Genomic DNA, 20,482 nt, shown 5'->3' on the forward strand with positions numbered 1-20,482 from the left:
CACCACTCAAGACTCACACTTTCTGCGTCATCACCGAGACCAAAAGGCTGTTAAAGCGATCCCCAAAATGTCTGCATTAGAACACTAAATTGCTCTTGGGAATTATACGAGAAAACAAGGATTCCATGATCAAAGATTTTTATTGAAATGCAGATTTTAAAACATGTCTCTTATTACAGGACTTCTTAGAACTTTTAATGTGCAAACAGGCAAGTGAATCCCCAATAAAGAGAGGGAATATTGTGAGGCACCCTCTCCTCCTTGATGATGGTGCCATTTTTATTTTTGGTAGAAAATCTGGAGGGATAAGTGTTTACAGCACACACTTTTGGAAACATTGTTCTACTAGCCGTACTAGGAATATATCCTTACAATGTATAACTGATATATGTAAAGCACTAATTATATTGCAAGAGCAATATATAATAATATTGCAAGAGCCTTTTCTTTATTTCAACTTCCATATTTCAATACGATGCTTCTATTACCACCAAAAAGGTGGACATGTTGGACCATTATATAGTCTTCTTTTACAATTCTATGTGTTATGCTGTGTGTAGCCTGTGGGTACTATTCTTAGTAAATTACATCTACTTGTGAACTAAATATGGTATTATTTTGACTTTGTGCCATTGCCCACCTTTGTTGAGTTTCAACACTGCAAAAAATCAAAATCAAGTAATCAACGTGTTTCATAAAAGAAGCATCTATCAATTTTGTTTTTAAAATCAGCTTTGGTCTAGGTGTCCAGCAAACTTCCTTTAGCACCAAGCAAAAGCAAAAACAAACAAAACTCCCAAATACCAGGCATAGAGATGGAGACCTCTCTTCTTCCTCAGGCTAGATTCCTGTTAGATTCCAAAGCCTATTGTAGTGGAAATCCAAAGATTCCCGGTGGCTTTGCATCTCTGCAGTGCACAGTATTTCTTATGCGGAACGTACTATGGTTGTAGTTTCTTGAGTGCCTTATCAGGATTATTCTTCTGAAAAGCTCGAGGAACATAAACCAAACGTCACCTGAAGCAGGTTTCAGTATCAGCGCTGTATTTCAATGTCCTCACAAATAAATAGTCACAAAGCAGGCTGGAACTGCCTGGGGTGCATGCACACCACATATCTGCCTTGTAATTCATTTGCTTTTCTTCTCTACTGATACATTTAGAAAGAAGTGCTCAGGCCGAGAGGCACAGAATGAAAACACAAAACAAGTTAGGCTTTTCTTTATAAACCATGATGATCATATTGATAAAACACTCATCAAGACACTGAAGTGGTGATTCTGACCCATTTTGCATTCCCACTTTTCATCTTTATTCTTGTACTTGATTATGTGTGCCTGTAGCCTGGAGAATTCTGGTACAAGAGGCCCTTTTAAAGCTAATTAAAAAAAGCCACATTGGTTTTTCTTAAAGCACTTTCCAAATATTTTTACTATAAAATAAGGAAAGTAAGGGAGACAAGTTTCCAAACTGCACAAAGTCCACAGCTCCCTGAAAGCACACTGAAAACTATGCAGAATCATTTTGATTAGGCTGGGTGACTGTGCCAGGCTCCAAACAAGTGGTTATTCTGTTGTGACATCTGCCAAGCAATGTGTCCATTGTTCTCTGGAATTTAATTCATTTTAAATTACTCCATCCAAATGATAAAACATGAGATGTGCTACACTCCAGGGGTAAAATATAATGATTGTTTTTAGTGTGACCACAACTGTTAGCTGGGAAGCAATACAGCCTGTTCTAATTAGGCCCTGATTATTGTCTTCTGGAAAACAGCTAGTTCAAGAAATGTGAGTGAAATCCTGTTAAATGGAAGGATTGGCATAAACAGTCTTGCCTACTCTGGTGTGACTGCAAAGCTGGCAGAGCCACATGCAAAGTCTTCCCAGAAAGTACAGCAACAGTCTTCAGAAGAGAAACTATTTCGAAACTGAAAGATGCTTGGGATACCAACTTACTGTAGGATATATTTTAATATGTGTATATTAAATACACATATTTAATATGCATATTTAATAGTATAGTCAATAAATTATTTTACTGATCCAGGACTACTGTGCAAATGCCCCCAAATCCAAAATATTGTAACTGCCTGTCTAAAAAGTATTGTGAAAGTTCCTAAGAGTTGTATGTGGTGGGGAACACTGCCATCTGGAAACATTAATGATCAGGTGCTAAAAAAAACAACAAAACAACACAACAAGTTGAATCTCAGGAGAAAATACACACACATAAGAATGTATGTCTCCCATATGCCACATATTTAATATAAACTTTGGAAACAAGTTCAGATGAAATAAAAATCAAAGTTCTCAAAACGTGAAAGATTAACTTAATCACTGTCTTCCCTATTGACCCAGACATCAGCAAATTTTTTATTTCTATGCAAAAGTACACCTTCAAACTGCTTAAATGATATATGATACACAAACCAGTTTTCAAATAATACAGCCAGTCATCTTGCAATTTAAAAAAATTAGGTTAAAGATAACACATTTCTCTCTCTCTCTCACACACACACACACACACACACCCCCCAATAACAAAATTTGGCCTCTCCTAAAATAAGTACATGAAGACCATTAAAAGCAGCTAGGAAGGAACACCGTGTCACCCCTCCCTACAGTCCAGGTAGTTTCCTTTAATCCAATAGCAAATCTGGGCATATTTGAGAGGGGTGATTCTAACAGCCACGTTGAAATCTTGTGGAGAACCATTCATGTCTACCCACTGGTGTCCGGAAAAGATGCCAATAATTTTTCGCTCCCACTTCTGCTGCTGTCTCCTCCACATCCTCACGTAGACTCCGGACCCGCTGGCTCCGGGCTGGGCGTCACACTGCTGGTAGAGAAGGTCATAGGTCTCATCTTTGACGTCGCAGAAGCGGTACACCAAGTTGCCTGGTCGGTCATTGTCATAACCCGAGAAGTGGATTCTGCCCCCGGGCAGCTGCTTGGCGGGAGGGCTCACCCCAATCTTCATGAACTTTCTCTTGTGGGGTTTTTTGAGTTCCAGGAGGGCATAGTCATAATCCATGCCAATGTCGTTGGCATTGCCCTTGATCCAGCCCTTGGGCACATGCGTGCGCTTCACTCGAATCCACTGAAACTTCATCTTCTCGGGCATGGCTGAGCTCGAGTGGTTGGCCCCGCGACCACCATCTTTAAACTTGGGCTTCAGGAAGCCGACGCGAAGTTTCTGGGTTCCTTTCACGTAGGTTTTCCCATCGTGTATGCAGTGGGCAGCTGTGAGGACGTGCTTCTCCGCCACCAGGGTACCGGTGCAGCCTGTAGATAACTTCACCGATGTTGAGAACGGGTAGTTGAGCAGGAAGTCCTTCCCAAAGATGCTGAATCTGCTGTCATAGCCGTAAATCTGCCGCTTCCTTCGAGACTTTCCCGAAGACTCACCCTCGCCATTTCTGAGGACATAGATGCCCACCTGCGTCTCCGTGCGGCTGCCATTGGCATAGAGGGTCTCATAGGACAGGTACTGCTTGGCTTCTTCGTAGGTGGGCAGTGGAGTTCCCTTATGACACTGGGGGCCACACGAGGAGGATACTTCCAATTTGGCTTTGGCCCCAAAGTCTGGCTTGGCCAAGTTGAAGGTGGATTGGGGCAAGACCACGGGGAGGCGGTAGGCAGGCCAGGTGGGTTTCCAGTGTGCGCTGTAGGGGCTCACCTGCCCCACAGCACAGAGGAGGAGGAAGAGGAGCCCTGGAGTCCTCGCCATACTGAGCACCACCCTGCAGGAATAAATACAAGCAGGTCAGGAGCGCAAGGCGCTGCGCGCTCCATTACCGCGGAAACAGCCCGGGGGCATGCCTGTCACTGCTGTAAGCGTGGGAACCCTCCTCGGGAACAGGGGGGTGGAGAGGAATCCTAGGTGATGGTCTCACTTACAGCGCAAAGGCTTGACCTTGTTGGTTTCTGCGGCTGGGTGCCCAAAGTGAAATTGGGTGTTCATTCCCCTCCGTGTTTACGATGCCCCTAAGGACCGCCCGCTGCAGGGCGGATGCATGGAGTCATTAATCCTCAGGCGAACTGCTTGACCAGCCCCGACATCCTTGTAATTTTGAGACTTTTTTGTGCTTGATTCTACGCCTTCATCCTCTCCTACCTACCTGGTCCACTCTGCCTTTCTTTCCTTCCTTCCTTCCTTCCTCTCAATCTCATTAAAGCATGTACTTGGAAAAATGTTCAGAGTAACTTGCTCATCTCGAGGGTAAATTTAAATTACACAGTTTATTGAGTGGCCAAGGCATCAAGGAGGCATATCACACTTACTGGGACTCCCATCACTTCTAAATGGTGAATGATTCAGAAGAGGGCATGAGACTTTTGTTTTGTTCTGCTTTGCTTTGATTTTAGAACAACCTTAACTATTTTCAGTTTAGTTCTAGAGTAGCCAGGCCTCTAACAAACTAAATATTCCTTCTTCCTTTGGGTTTTGTTGTATACTACCAGGGTCTCTGTCAAAGATCTAAAGCTCTAATATTGCATCAAATATCACATTGTGACTATTTCTGCTGGTTACTTTTTCAGGTCTGTGCATCTGTGTTCCCAGTGAGTCTAAATGCCTTGAACTTGGGCCTATGCTAGCACTCAACAAAGATTTATTGAATGGATGCTTATATTCATGGAAGAGTAAATGAATGAATGAATGAGTGATTAGTGTGGCTCAAAAACCACATTTTTTTGAATGCTGCATGCTGAGTGCTAATGACCAAGATGCACATGGATGATGTGGTAGCTTAGAGAAAGGACATGAAATCCAGTTGTGAGGAGAAGAACAGTGGAGGCATTCCAGGGGAGGTGATGCTTGAGATGGGTGATAAAGTTGAACAGAGATTAGCTACGACAGAGTGAAGGGGACACTTTAGAGAGAGGGAACAACACTCTGTGCATGGAGGGCACGGAGACAGGCAACAGTACAAGTCACTTCAGGAATTACCCTTAGCTCAGCAAGGGAGGAACAGAGGACATGATGGAGGCAGCAGGCAAGAGCCAGGTTATGCAGGGCTGTGTGTACTAGATGGAGGAGTCTGGATTTTATCCTAAAAGATATGTTTATAAAGACCTGAAACAATGATCCCACAAGAGAAACAGCAACAACAAATAAGCCTGGAAGTACTTATAAAGATTTAAGCATCAGTTGGCTCTGACTGGCTCTGAATCTTCTGTTCAAGAGAAGCTGACTTAGCAGGTAGGTTACTTCATTCACAATCAAGGACCCCAAAACAAGGACAAAGAGGGGTTAGGTCTTAAGAGGTTAGTGGGACATAGTGGGAATGGGAGTCAGGAAGAAACTGTTTCACTATTCTCATGCTTCCTCCTTGAGAATACAGACCTGCTAGCAACTTTTGGGTGCCTTTTGCTTTCTTTTACATAAAACTGCAAAATCCCATTGATCTGATCTTGCCCAGCTGAGTAAGCCAAGCTATACTCCCAATATCCACACACTATGTTTCTGCAATATGAGCTTGCCCCAGCCCCCTCTGGGATCTTTTTTGCTTGACTCTTTCTGATTCCACTTCTGTCAAGTACAGGGCTGGAAAAGAAAGAAATGAAGTCCTGGAAAAGCCAGTTCCTTGGGATTTCCTGATTTCTTGAAACTGTTTCTCTCCATTTTTTCAACTAGGAAGGGTCCCTGGGGCCCTTTTGTGTTGAGGAAATAATAATAATCTAATAATCTAATTATTTTTTTAAATCCCTGAAGTCATGGGGAGCACATGTAGGTGCGTACACGTGTTTGTGTGTGCTGGTTGAGGATACTGCCAGGACTAAAGGTTCTAAATGGAAGAGGGAAGGGAAGCTGATGCAGGTAGACTCCTCTTCCCCAAGGGGGGCTTTGGGGGTGGGTTAGGTGTGGTGAGGACAGCCCTTTAGGAGACTTTGGGGGATGGTTCTGTCTGATTAGTCCCATCTCCTGGCTGAGGACCCAGCCCTTGGACATACCTAGGGCTTGGACAGCCTTTTCTCTGTATCAGCTGCTATGGAGGTGACAAAATGCCCCCCACACCAGAATCCCTGCCAAGTGTGATATGGACTAAGAGGAATCATGTATTTCCCACAGGGCTGCATCATGGACCCCTACACACCACCCAGTCCTCCCTTTGACTATAACGTGGAGAACATTAACGCCTGTAAACATTGAGCAACAGATACGTCAAGCCAAGTTCACTTCAGCTTATCTTAAGAAAGAAAACACGGAATCCAGAGGTCCAAGCTGCCAAGTAGTCCTGTTTTCAAAATACGATTCTTGGGGGAGAGAGAGGAGGAGATGAGATAGTATGATCTTACATAGTATCGTAAGTTGCAGATATTTTCAAGGCGCAGCAAGAATATGACTTTTAAAGTATGCTCGTATTATCAACTGGAACATGCATTTTCACATCCCAAATCTGAAATGTGTATGTTAACTGGATCCTAGGAGCACAGAGTGCAGATTATTTACTGCAATAGGACTGTTCCAGTGGCACGTGTCTTTAGCTTTATCCATTCGCCTAACCGTTGAAATTGTCCATGGGCAGGGGTGTCAGGGAAGAGAACAGCAGGAAAGAGTCTGAAACTAGTTCAAATACACTTTTAAAAATCCATCTAGGAACCTTGTCTTAATGAATTAAGCCCCTCTCAGGCAAAATCGATTCCAATTTCACCTTTCCAAGTGCTTTGCCTGTATAGTTAACCCTTGTTTAAAAGTACTTTCCGGGGCTTCCTAGGTGGCGCAGTGGTTAAGAATCCGCCTGCCAATGCAGAGGTCACGGGTTTGATCCCAGCTCCAGGAAGATCCCACATGCCGCGGAGCAACTAAGCCCGTGTGCCACAAAAAAAAAAAAAAAAAAAAGTACTTTCCAAGGCCTTGAAGCATGCCTCATTTCACACGTGCTACCATGGCATACCTTTTTAAAAAAATGTCTGCCTTTCAAAAAGAAAAAGCTGTTTTTAGAAATCAGTAGCTATGGAGACATGGGAATAAGTCTTTTCTGGGGTGTGAGTGCTGGGTGGTCAGCTAGGCTCTCTCACTGGCCGCAACTTCACTCTGGCCTCTCAACACACAGAATCAAATTTGTTCTTCAGCAAAATGATGGATGACTCTGCCTAGGGCCATTGGGACCACTTACAAATCATAGATGCTGTTAGAGAATGCTAAAGGGTCTACCACAGAATATGACTAGAATATTAATATTCTAGATAGAATATTATCTAATCTAATCCAGAGTCTTTACAACTTAAATTCTGGTCATTCAGCCAGTTTAGGAGAAGTCAGCCATCTATAAGTAAAACTGCTAAACCAACAGGGTGGGGTAAAGCTCTAATCCCTTAAAAATAAACTTTTCAGGTACCTCAAAAACACTAATTCTATTAGTTTAAAACGTTGCTTATAAGTTCCCTATATTATTACTTCAACTTTGTTCATTAATTTGTGTGGTAAGACCTTATTCTGAGAACATTCTATAGCTCCATTGAAGTTTCTATGTAACTCTGAAAGCTACAAAACCATATTTTAAAAAAAACCTTTAGGGACTTCCTAGGTGGCGCAGTGTTTAAGAATCTGCCGGCCAATGCAGCATTCACAGGTTCAAGCCCTGCCCCAGGAAGATCCCACATGCACAGAGCAACCAAGCCTGTGTGCCACAACTACTGAGCCCATGTGCCGCAACTACTGAAGACCACGTGCCTAGAGCCCGTGCTCCGCAACAAGAGAAGCCACCACGAGAAGCCCCAAGCACCACAATGAAGAGTAGCCCCCACTCTCAGCAACTAGAGAAAGCCCGTGTGCAGCAGCGAAGACCCAACACAGCCAATAAAAAAAAATAAATCCAATAAATAAATAAATTAAAAAAAATAACTTTAATTCAAATTCAGAAGTTAATGTAGGTCAAATTATTCCAAATTGATCTCGTTTTTAAATACCTGATCAGAAATTAGAAGATAAAGTTGTATGTTCTCAGGTCTCCACCTGGGTTTAAAACTGACAACTGTATTAAAGTTACAAGCTTCAGAAGTTGCTCATTTCTTTACCAAATGTGTGTTTAGGGTGGTTTAGAAATTGTTATGGACAATGATCTCTTAGTCTTCTAGCTCTGGTCTTTCCAGGCCCAAGATTCTTTCATTTTACAATTTTCCAGGGCCACAAAAGTCCAGGTCAGGCACTATGTTGTTTATAGACACTATCATTTACTGCTCAGGAGCTTGTACTCAAAAAATTGTGGAAGGCGGAGGCACAAGGGGAAAGGAAAAGGAAAAAGTATCATGCTAATTGATCTCTTGCTTGGTGGGGGGATGGCAAGATTTCCCTTATCTGTTTGCAAAGGAAACAAAGGCCTCCAGCAGAGGGCAGCTTTCCAGAAGGGAGTGGAGGATGGCGAAGTGAGAAAGCTCTTTTGAAAGTTTGGGGGTGTGTGTGGGGGGGACACACCCTACCTCCACTCAGGGCCTTTCCTACGGCATTCATACCTTGCCCCGACTCCTTCCCCATTAATAAAATACTTTAAAATTAGGTTGGCGGCTTTGCATTATTTTCCCAATTCACCTGATACTAGAATAATTCCCCAAGAGACAATTATTGTTTCCATTTTTATAAACGTTAGGTAACTTCACTATGCCCATTTAAGTTGATTTAAACACAAGCACTCTAGGATGAAAACATTCATAATCTCACTACTGGAAAGGTAACTAACGGGTTACATAAGTTTTAATTCTCTCCTGCCTTTACACATGGATCACCTTATTCTTACAGAACTGTCTGGAAAACTCATACCTTAAAAAAAGAATGAAGATTTCCAAATCGTATCCTTATATCTAAATCTGGATGAAGAAAATTCAGGTCTACAACATTTCATTTCTAGGAATAAGCCTTTACTGGATAAGGCATCCTTAGATACATAATTATGTTTTAAAGTTACCAAGTAATTTCATGCATCACTTCACCTAAATGACAAAGCAGAATGGAAAATGAAGGTAAGCAAATATTTTTTCGCCATGCTTAGTAATATGGAAACAGTATTCCTTTTCCAGCTCTGTATATTTGACTCCATGTTCCATCACTTAACAGGAGCCACTGTCCCTCTGTCCACCATCTAAAAATATTTATACCTTATGAAGATGCTGCCAGCTGATAAGCCCACTAATAACGTTACAGTGAAGGGGTATTGCACATTATCAGGTGTGCAGAAGACGACAATCACTGCTTGGAGACTGTGGCGCTGAGATGGCGTGCTCCCAGTTCTGCACCTTGAAACTGCAACAACACAGGTCTCCTCAAGAGGGCAAGTGTTTGGGATGATGATTGAACTCCTATAGCAAACAAGTGCTGGCAGGGAAAACCTAATCCTCATGATGTAAGTTCTCTGTTGTACAACATCTGAATTCCTGTGACCACTGTAAACAGCAATGACAGAAAGAAATGGCAGGAAAGATTGTGAGGATGAAAGTTTTGGACACCATTTGGAAGGATGGCGAAGGGTTTATCCATGGACTCTGTGGCCAGGGATACTGAACAATGAAACCATGCTAATTCCTAAAACAAATAGCTAGAAATGAACAAAGCCCTGGGAATACTCTGCAGCCAGGCATGCTCTCATTTTCCTGGGGCACAGAACCTGTTAAAGGGAAACAAACTTAATCATATAATGGTTTAAGAATTATAGTCTTATACAGCAAAGAAATGCAGGGTATTTACAAGTCCAGCTACCCTAAACATAATATTGTGGTCAAACCAAGTTTAATTTCTTCTCTATCAGATTTTAGGCAAAACGAACTACCCTAGTGAGCCTGGGACAAACCTGGCAGCAGAACAAGAACAGAGGATAAAACTCTCAAAGGTGAGACCATGAGAAACAAATTCCCTGGAGTCAGGGGGGAGTTATGCATGAATAATGGCTGGTGGATTAAATCCTAAGGGATCTATGAGAAAAGATGTGCAGGAGAACCTGAGACTCTTAAACACTGCAGACAGGAGCCAGTAATGTTCTCAGACCCACTAATGGGCACTTTGGCACTTATACTACAGACAGAAAAATGCACCCACATTCACCATCTACCTGAATAAGTTGTCACTGTTAGAAAAATGAGATCCATATTAGTTACCTTGGAAAAATGCTTCCTTTCTAGCTCAGGCAATGGAAAGCACAACAGGTTATCTCTTGACTTTATTTAAGTGGCAAAAATACAAGCAAAACAATCTATTCAAATGCATATGGTGTGCATATGATCACACACACTTTCACAAGTACATGTAGTGGCTTTTGTGGCAGTTCCTAAGTTCCTTTTCCCCACTCCACCTCCAATCCACTCCTCTCTAACAGACTTCTTAAGAGATGCAGTTACAAGGTCTATTTTAAATGCTCTTATGCACAAGTATGATTCTGAAACAAGTGCAATAAATAGCCTGATATTAATTTGGCATTCAGCTTTTGGCCAAGCTGACTTCAAACCATAAATCCAACTCCTCACCACAGGGCCTAGTCAAAACGATTCTGGCATTGGCCTATCTGCTCCTAAGGAGCACATAGGGACTCCTCAAGTTCAGTTTCAGAAGCTAAGAGAAGGCAGCCCTAAGCCAACACCCATCCTGAACAACCAGGAGCTTTCCACCAGCCAGGGGCTGTTTCTGAAGTCTCATGGGTGTCACCCAAAAGTCAGTAAAGCAAACAGGATTTTTATCAGCGGCTTTCTCATCAGATATTCGAAAGCAAACCTAATTTGTATTCTGGAGGGGAATGGTAGTGTATTTCCTTCATCTAAATAATTCTTCTCCCTCCTATTCTAAAACATTTTTGAAACTTTTTTCAAACTTTTATTTAAAAGTTAACTCATGATGAATGTCCACAGGCTAAAGAAAAATATTTGCTTCCAACGACCATTGATAGTTCACAGACAGTTTCTAGGGAAGCGCAGGGTCATCATTAAGGCATCAGAGAAAAGTGCCTCTTCCCGACCTGTTTGCTGCACTCTCCTTGCTTGCTAAGGTGTATTCACAATCACATGCCGAGGATTAAAAAATTAATTTTCAGATCTTGTTGGAATACGTATATGCAAAACTCAAGGGAAAAGGTGATAGTGCCTGTGTGTGTGTGCGCGCGCGTGTGTGTGTGTTTAGGAGGTGCGGGTGTTGTCATCTTCCAGCCGGAGGAGAGCACGCCCAGAGCGGGCTCGTTCTTTACTCCCACCCAGCATCCTACATGGTAGTTGCTAAACTTTCTTTCCCCTCCCGATCCATGGGTGACACTGCGTGAATCCAAATGCCCTGCAGCTCCTGAGTCTCCGCGGACCTCCCCCGGGCCCAGCCCTCGAGCCCCGAGGATAGCCGAGGCGAGGTCTCCGGCGCCTCCCCGCCACCCCTCCGCTCCCCCCGCAGCCCGCGGTCCCTCCCCGCCTCGCGCGCACCGGCCCTTTGTTCCATGACCCCCGCCGGCGCCCGCACTCACCCGCGCCGGGTCGCCCGCCCGGGCCCCGGCTCGCCGCGCCGCTCACACAGGTGTGGGGGCCGGGAGGGCGCGCGCAGCTCCCATGCCGGCTCCGCGGCGCGACCGAGTGCGAGCCAGCGGGCGGGCAGGCAGTGCCGGCGGCTGGCGGGTCCGCCTCCCGAGCCCGCCCGCCCCGCCTCCGGCCTCGGGGAAGCCGCGCGGCCGCCCCCGCCCCTCCACGCCCCCTCACGGGGGCCCCCGCCCCTCTCCGCCCGCCGCGGGTCCGAGCCGGGCGCGCAGCCGGGAGGACCCGGGGCCGGCCCCGCGCAGGTGGCCCCGGCGGCGCTCGCCTGTCCCGGCCTCTCGGCGGCAGCCCGCGCCGGCTCTTGGGGAAGGGCCCGCCCTGCCCGGGACCCGCGCAACTCCTCCCGAGCGAGCCTGGGGCCTCTGCTGCCTTGTAGTCCGCCGCCTGCGCGCGAGGACCGGGGGCCCCCAAAGTTGACAGCCTAGAATTGGGGCCGCGGGCCTCGCCTGGTGCGCGGAAAGCCCCTCTGGAAATCTGAAGAGTTGGAGAGACACCCGTGCGCTTCCCCACCCCACATGCACTTTGAGAGTTTTCAGAATTTTGAGGTGATGCCCCAATTCCTTCCGGCTTCACGCAGTCTCATGGGGGCCTCCAAGGAGCGGAAACCAGCAATCCGGTGGCAGGGCCGCCAGTGCTTTGCATCCCCTACCGCCGCACCCGGTGCGGTGCGTGGGGCCCCTAGCACGGCTAGTCGGGGAGCCCACCGGCCTCAGCTCTCTATCGGGACACCAGCGGGTGGAGCCACATCCTCACCCAGTGGGCCTGCTTTCCTGAGTCATTGCAAGGGGCGCACAGATCGGGTGAAGAGGGTACAGATTTTTTTTTTTTTTACAGGTAAGGCGGGGGGAGGTTTTTTACAGGTAAGGCGGGGGGAGGTTTTTCGGGGCTTAAATGACTTACCCCAATGCACTGAGGCTGCACTTTTTTCTGTGAAGCTCTGTTGCCTGTCTTTCTCCCACCAGGGTCTGCTCTCAAAAAGAGAGGGCCTAACAGGCTATTTCACACCAACGTGTTAATGACAGACCCAAGGTGCTTGTGTTTGCAATTGACTTTAAATAGGAAAGCCCCAACACGTGTCCCTGTGTGCTGATTCTCAAATATGAGGGCACTATTTTAAGGGCAAAATTTTCTTAAACCTGCCCACTCTTGGGTTAAATTATTTTCTTTTCAAATGTTGCATTACTATATATAAACGTAAAACCAGTTATAAACTTGTGTTATAGCTTTTGAACAACTCTGGAATAAAACCAAAACAAATTTATAAAATAAATATAAAATTCTCCCAGAACCTTAGAATTTAAATTACTAATGTTTACTCAACTCCTGCTAGCATCATGTAGTACTGATGGCCCAGATGTGAGTAAGTTGGAGCTCTGTGTGGCTCTACCACTCTTATGGTGTGGGAGGTGCCCTGTATTGACTCAATTTTTTCACCTCTTTCCTCCCTTCCAGCTACCACAGCTCCTCTGCTCACACCCTATGTAATAGTTGGCTTTCACTTGACTCTGATACATCATTAGAGATTAACTTTGTGCTGTTGCTTTCCTATTAGCATAATGAGTAAAGCGGTAACTGTTGGTGCCAAGGCATAGCTCACACAGGCACTGAGAACACAAGGCAGTACTTGGTATCAGATGGTTATCCCAATGATACAGAAGGTGTCCATGTTCATTTTTTATCATAACTATGAAAAAAAATTAAATTATGGATCTCCAAGCGTCTATAGCTCCCAACTAAAGAAACACCATTAAAAGTCAAATACCTCACTTAGGAGAGGAGCCAGGGATGGAATTAGAAGGGAAAGAAGGGAGAGACTTCCCAAAGCACCTAGTGCATGCAAAGCATTGTGTTAGGCACCAAAATAAAGAGATGGCCACAGGAAGACAATCTAGCAACGTATTAAGAGGTGCCAGTGGCTTTCAACTATGTGAGGACTAGTCCGTGCTCTGCCACTTATTAGTTGTGTAGCTTTTGGCTTAACCTTTCTGTGCCTGAACCGTTCAGTTTTCTCCTCTGTAAAATGGCAACTACCTCATAGTCATGTTTGAAGAATTGAATGAATTAATACACATAAAATGCTTAGCACATGGCCTGACACACAGTAAGCCCTTAGTAAATATTAGCTATTGTTATGTCTGTTATGCAAAAAGAAAACATGCCTTCTCTCTGCTTTGGAGCACCATCCTTCAGGACCACCTCAACCTACTCTGACATTCATTGCTGTTTTGTCCTGGCAGTTTTTGAAATTACATTCCACCCATTTAGCGAGGTAGAATCTTGGAGAACAAAATAATTTTATTCCCATCATTCAGAGCGAGAAACTGAGGCACAGAAGGACCCATTGTGCCCTTGCCTATCTCCACTCCCAGAGCCAGACTCAGGCCTATTGCCCCTCCCGGACAGGGGCTCTAACTGCAGGTGACCTGCAGAACTTAGGGTTTGAGCAAGCTCCACCCACTTTTCTTGTTCCCTGGAGCTGTCAGGAGTAAAAGGAAAGGACTCTCCTTGGCTCTTAGGTTGTCACTGCGATTGCCGTAAGGACGACAACAACAGATCTGTAGAGAATTTTGACCTCAAAGAGAAATGTCCTGTGTAGCAGGTGTCCTCATGCTGAGCCTAGCTTTTCTTTTTGTATCTGCTCCACTCCCCTTTCTGAAAAAAATATACCACCAGGCAAACCAAAACCCTCACTGCTTGAGAACTCAGTTCCACTCCATAATCAATTCTCAACTGCTTTTCATGAGTATGGCACTTGAGTTGTTAAAAATGCATTCAGGGCAAGGCCCACACATTGAGTGAGTGCTCACCCTGTATAAGGTGACTATACAGGGGCTGAGAGAGAGAGAGAGAGAGCAAATATCCCGCATCTCAAGGAATGTATGCTTTGGATAGAAATGAAACAAAATCAAATACAGGAGAAAGTGAGATGTAGGCTGGATCTAGAGCACATGGAAGAGGGAATTATTAATTTCCACTCTAGCAGGTGCTGAAATCTCCCACGAGGTGGTAGAATTTGAGCTGAAACTCAGAGGATGAAGACCTGACTAAAGCTTCAACAAACATCTCCCTGGATTCCTCCACTGTGCAAGGGAGACAATCAATGGGTGAGTGAAGAGTGCAGAACTAGGACAGGATTGTAATAATTATAGCTGTGTTTGCTGAATGCATGCTATCTGCCAGGTGGTGTGGAATATACATTCTTACATGTGAGACTGGGACGCAGAGTGGTTAAGTGGGATACCCAGTGCTGTACCACCAAGTACACAGCGTACTAAGTACCACGAAGTACTAACACAGCGGTGACTTCTGCCCAGTCTGTCCTACTCTTTCAGCAGGCTCTGCTGCCTTGTATTGCTTCCCAGACCAGCCTTTTCTCGTGCTAACGATAAGGAGGTTGAGTCAGTGTCTGCTGTTGCTCCAGCTCGAAACATCCTTTTGATTCTATCTTGCTTTTGTTCTAGCTATGCAGTCACTTAGTTATGGCCTGTTACATAGCCTCAGTGCAGGAGACAAGATGGGACTGAAAGATAATTGGAAACCGAGGGTGGCAGGGAGGGGAAAGACCCAATGCCACCTCTATGAACTGCTAAACTCAAGTGTAGTGCTGATTTTTTTTAAATTGAAGTGTAGTTGATTTACAATGTTGTGTTAGTTTCAGGTGTACAGCAAAGTGATTTTGTTATACACGCATATGTATTCTTTTTCAGATTCTTTTCAATTATAGCTTATTACGAGATACTGAGTATAGTTCCCTGTGCTATACAGTAGGTCCTTGTTGTTTACCTACTTTATATATAGTAGCGTGTATATGTTAATCCCAAATGCCTAATGTATCCCTCCCCTCAGTGCTTATTTTTCATGAGGCCGAGATCCACATGCAGCTTCAACAACTTGCCCGTTTGAAAGTTATCAATGAGGATTATTTCTAAAGAAATAAATTTACATATTCAAAAATCATTTGCATCTGGTGTCTTATTTCTGTAATATGGCTCCAGGAGTTCACTCAGTAAGTGGGGGTTCCTAGCTCCATGCAGTGAGTGAAAAGAGAAATGGAGCGAGACAGCACAGAAGGTTGGGAGGGAGGCATTCTCAACCTGTCTGGGTGACTGGGTAAACCGCCTCACTTAGCCTGGATTTCTCATCTCCAGAAAGAGAGCCTAGGTGACCTGCTCTTACAGTCTTAGAGTCTACAACACTGTAATCCTTACGGGAGGATGATCCCCATGTATTTTTGTCTTTGGGCACTCCCAGCCTGCAATCCTAGGGTAGCGAAGAATGTTGAACTCCGGGGTCAGACTGGCTTGGACTCAACTCAGAATTCATTTAGTTGCTGGGTGATCATGGGCAGGTTATGTGACTTTCTGCACCTCACTTTTTCTCTTCTGTACAATGGAGCTAATTTCAGGCTGTTGTAAGGACTCAGTGAGATAATCAGTACAAAGCACATAGCACCACATAAATTCTGAATTGGTATTACCTGTTATTACTACTACTGCTCTCAATGCTTAATAACAATCAAATTGCTATAGTATCAGTGCTAGCGAGTTTAATTCAGGCTTTCCAAGAATGAACTACCTCAGGACTTTTGTTCAACCCCGAGTCTTTTGTCACAGGTTTGGTTTGTAGGGCAATGAAGAGTTCCCTAGTCCAGTCATCCTAGTTCAGTCATCCCTTGGTATCCATGGAGGATTGGTTCCAGGACCCCTGCAGATACCAAAGTCTAAAGATGCTCAAGTTCCTTATATAAAATGACGTAGTATTTGCATATAACCTATGAACATCCTCCGTATACTTTATTTTTTTTTTATTTTTTATTTTTTTTTTATTTTTTGGCATACAGGCTTAGTTGCTCCGCGGCATGTGGGATCTTCCTGGAGCTGGGATCGAACCTGTGAACTCTGCATTGGCAGGCAGATTCTTAACCACTGCGCCACCTAGGAAGCCCCTCCGTATACTTTAAATCATCTCTAGGTTACTTATAACACCTAATACAATGTAAATGGTTGCTGGTGTGGCAAATTCAAGTTTTGCTTTTTGGAAATTTATGGATTTTTTTCAAATATGTTTTGATCCATAGTTAGTTGAATCTTTGGAACCTATAGACAGAGGGCTGATTGTACTGAATTTAGGAAAAGTTACAGATTCAAATGGAAGCTGGGGTTGTAGTTTTCTGTCTGTCTCCTCCTCCTGTCTCCCCTGTGGCACCATCAGTTCCTTTATTCAACAGACATCTACTGAACACTAATATTGTCAGGTCTATATATGTGTCAGTGTTTTAAGGGCAAAAGCAGATTTTTCTCTCATGTTGGTAGAGTTTAAAATCTTGCATGGTAAAAATCAAACCACAACAAACTCCTATAATTAAAAAAAAAAAAAGCTAACAAAAAGAGCCACTAAAAAATAATCTTTATAGCACTCAATAAAACAAATGTATTTGTGTTGCACTAAAAATTTTTTTAAAAATTTCCTGTTTTTGTTAAGTATAGATTACTCATTTTAAGTATTTGGAAATATAAGTAGTCAGTACACTATGAATATAAATATGTGAAGGTATACTATATAATACCTTAAAATGTAAAGTAGTTGTAGAGTTAAATTGTCACATTGATACGTATGGTAGCCTAGAAATTAAAAAAAAAGCTGCGCAGCAAAGGAAACCTTTATGCTAATCCTTAAAAGAATATAGCAATCTAAAGTTATTAGGAAGAAAAACAGGCTTTGGCACTAGTAATTTCCTGTATACTGCGGGCACTATTCTAAACTGAAAAATTAGAAACATTTTGAAATAACTGTGTTTCTTGTTTTCTCTGGTCAAATTCAGAAAGTCTCCGGAGGCCAGTGTGTCTGGGCTTCTCTGATGTACTCAAACTTGCATACTGGATCTCATGATCAAGAACAAAAGAGAAAAAGATTTTTTTTTCTTCCCTTAACTGAAGAAGAAGCAGCAGAGCTGCTGGCTTTGAAAGAGACATTAATAACCTTTTGATATTCTCTTTACATTTATGTTATAGAAATTTCTCCCAAATCTCTGTAACTTTAAAAGGCATTTTTGGAAAATCCTTTTGTTTTTAATTTTTTATATTTATCCATAAATATTGGATTCTTTCTTTTCTGTCTTATAAGGAGTAAGCTTTTATGCAGTTAAATATGGGGTCAGGATATGCAAATTCAGTTTCTTTTCATGAGGTTTCTCCTTTTTTCTGGCAAATTCTACTCATCCTTTAAGCTCAAATATCAACTCTTCTCTGGAGGCTTCCAAACCCTTCATTGCTGGATATGTGAGTTCATTCTCTGTTTTCAGAGAATTGTATTGAAATTATATCTTACATTGTAGCTATGTATTTATATGTTCAACCTCAAGCCCTCCAGAGTTTCTAATGAGTGGGACCTCTGTCTTGTTCTTCTAGTCCCTGTGGTTTTCCTCTATAGTCTAACAGAGCCTGGCTCAGGATAAAGGCTCAATTAAATTTTTTTAAATTTATTTATTTATTTATTGGCTGCATTGGGTCTTCATTGCTGTATGCAGGCTTTTTCTAGTTGAGAAGAGTGGGGGCTACTCTTCTTTGTGGTGTGCAGGCTTCTCATTGTAGTGGCTTCTCTTGTCCCGGAGGCAGAGTACAGGTTCTAGGCGCACAGGCTTCAGTAGTTGTGGCCCATGGGCTCCATAGTTGTGGCTCACAGGCTCTAGAGCACAGGCTCAGCAGTTGTGGCGCACAGGCTTGGTTGCTCCACTGCATGTGGGATCTTCCCAGGCCAGGGCTCAAACCTGTGTCCCCTGCGTTGGCAGGTGGATTCTTAACCACTGCACCACCAGGGAAGCCCCAAGGGTCAATTAATTTTTAAATTAATAAACAAGTGAATGAATGAATGAATAAGTAAAATTCCAATTAGCTTAAAATGTCAGGTCTGAACTAATTAGGTTTGCCAGCACAGCCACTAGGAGCAGGGCACACTGTATGTGAAATTTTACCACTGAGACACCAGTATTTTCCAGGATATAAATCCAAATTTCTGTTTGATGCCCATTCACCATTCTTTCCTTACAGGTCATTTAAGATAAATTCAGTTTCCACTTGGTGTGTTGGTTACATTTCAGTACTCATGCTGTGGTTACATGTTGATGTTCTAGGCATCATCTGTCCAAGGCTGGTGACTTTCCCGCTGACTATCTGCAGAACCTTTAGAATGTGTTCTAAATCACTCCACCAGGGATGCCCACAGGATTGTGAAGCTTGCTTCTCAAACTCTGTCTCCTCTTATATATGTTAATAGACCATCCATGAAAAAAAGATAGCCAAATATGCATATTAGCATTTCAAATGGTCTAAGTCCTGAGTGAAGAAACCTGCTTAAGCTCATTTATCTCAAAGTTACCCAATCTTATCTGACCACAGACTCTTTTTGTTCAATATGGTAGTAACATGTCATAGAACAGTGGAGTTCCGTAGGACACAGTTTGAGACAAACCATCCATAAGCTTACCCCCACCTCTAGGAGTAAACCCCTCCTGTTCCTGACATGTGGTTTGTGCTTTTTTGCCTCATTGCTTTTGCTTGTATTTGAACCTCTTTCCTTCATATCCACTTGGCTCAATGCTACTTTTTCTAAAAATTGAAGTATAGTCAATTTACAATATTGTGTTAGTTTTAGGTGTACAGCAGAGTGAGTTGGCATTTCTACAAGATTATACTCCATTACAGGTTGTTACAAGAAAATGGGTGTAATTCCCTGTGCTGTAGAGTGTGTTCTTGTGGCTTATCTATTTTATACACAGTAGTTTGTATCTGTTAATCCCATACCCCAAATTTGTGCCTCCCCTCGTTCCTCTCCCCTTTGGTAACCACTAAATTGTTTTCTATATCAAATTCTATGCATTTTTAAAACGCTTAATACTATGTCACATCCTCTGCAAAGTATTTTTTTATTGGCCTTTGATTTCCCATAACCCTTTCTACAACTTTCTTATGGCTATAATTTTATTTCTTTTATTATCAGTTTACCTCTCTTCTCCCCCATCACTGAATACTGTGGGTTTGAATCTGCAGTCTGCATCTCTTGTGCTGGACGTATCAGTCAGGATTTTGACAGAAACTCAGTTTGCCCTTGATTAGTTCAAATGAAGAGACTTTAATGAAATGGTCACTTTTGGAGGTGAGCACAGGGTAGAGGGAAGAAGCAAGGACAGAGAGCACCCAGGATCTAGCAACAGGGGGAAGCCGTGGCTGCTCTCAGGATGGGAAGTAGAGGCAGCGAAGGCTGTCGCAGAGCTTGGTGAGTGTGAGCGCCCAGCCAGGGGGCCTGCTGCTGGGAGCCCTGTGTCTATCGGATGATACACCCACTGCAGGAATCCAAGTCCCAGGAAGAAGGGAGTGGATGGGAATGAAACACCCTGACCTCATCTTCTCCCACCCTCTGATCTCTGGAGCCACCAAAGTCAGCTCACAAGGGAGCTGGGCTGTCCTGTCCGCAAGGCTCAGCCTCCTGGGCACAGGGCAGGGCAGAGAAGAGTGCAGAATGGCTGGGAGGCAGACAGAGAATAACCAGCCCACTGGGAGAGCCTCTGTTTCCTCATCTGCAAAATAGGGTAGTGACATACCCTCCTTCCTGGGTTATTGTGAGGATTAAATTAGGAAATGCGTCAAAATATTCATTAACATGTATAGTACCTGCTTCTACTCATTAGCTACTTATTATTATTATTATTTACAGTAACTGCTCTTTGGATAGCTACTAGCATGAAAGCTAATTGAGGAAAGTATCGTGTGTTGGTTACTTTGTAGCCCTTACACATCCCGCCCAAAACACTGTTGTAGCAAAGCCCAAAATAGATGGCATTTGGTAGGCGATGGGGAGCCCTTTTGAACAGGGGTTAACAGGGAAGTTTGTTTGACTCTTTGGACTGACATCATGAGCCAATCTGACCTTGAAAACAGACAATGAGCTACATTTGAGAGTTTTTAATTTTCAACAGCTTATTTGGGCAGTTCT

General features: G+C 43.6%; 1 protein-coding gene across 1 annotated transcript; it reads right to left on the bottom strand.

Moving 5' to 3' along the window:
- Positions 1-2,231: 2,231 nt before the first annotated feature.
- Positions 2,232-11,580, bottom strand: PRSS23 (serine protease 23). The gene is made up of 2 exons (XM_057695256.1): positions 11,431-11,580; positions 2,232-3,744 (listed from the first exon to the last, which is right to left on the bottom strand). The coding sequence occupies exon 2, from the start codon at positions 3,729-3,731 to the stop codon at positions 2,610-2,612; it is 1,122 nt and encodes a 373-aa protein (XP_057551239.1). The 5' UTR covers positions 3,732-3,744; positions 11,431-11,580; the 3' UTR covers positions 2,232-2,609.
- Positions 11,581-20,482: the final 8,902 nt, after the last annotated feature.

The sequence above is a fragment of the Hippopotamus amphibius genome, chromosome 9 (assembly GCF_030028045.1).
Source record: "Hippopotamus amphibius kiboko isolate mHipAmp2 chromosome 9, mHipAmp2.hap2, whole genome shotgun sequence".
Lineage (NCBI taxonomy): Eukaryota > Metazoa > Chordata > Mammalia > Artiodactyla > Hippopotamidae > Hippopotamus > Hippopotamus amphibius.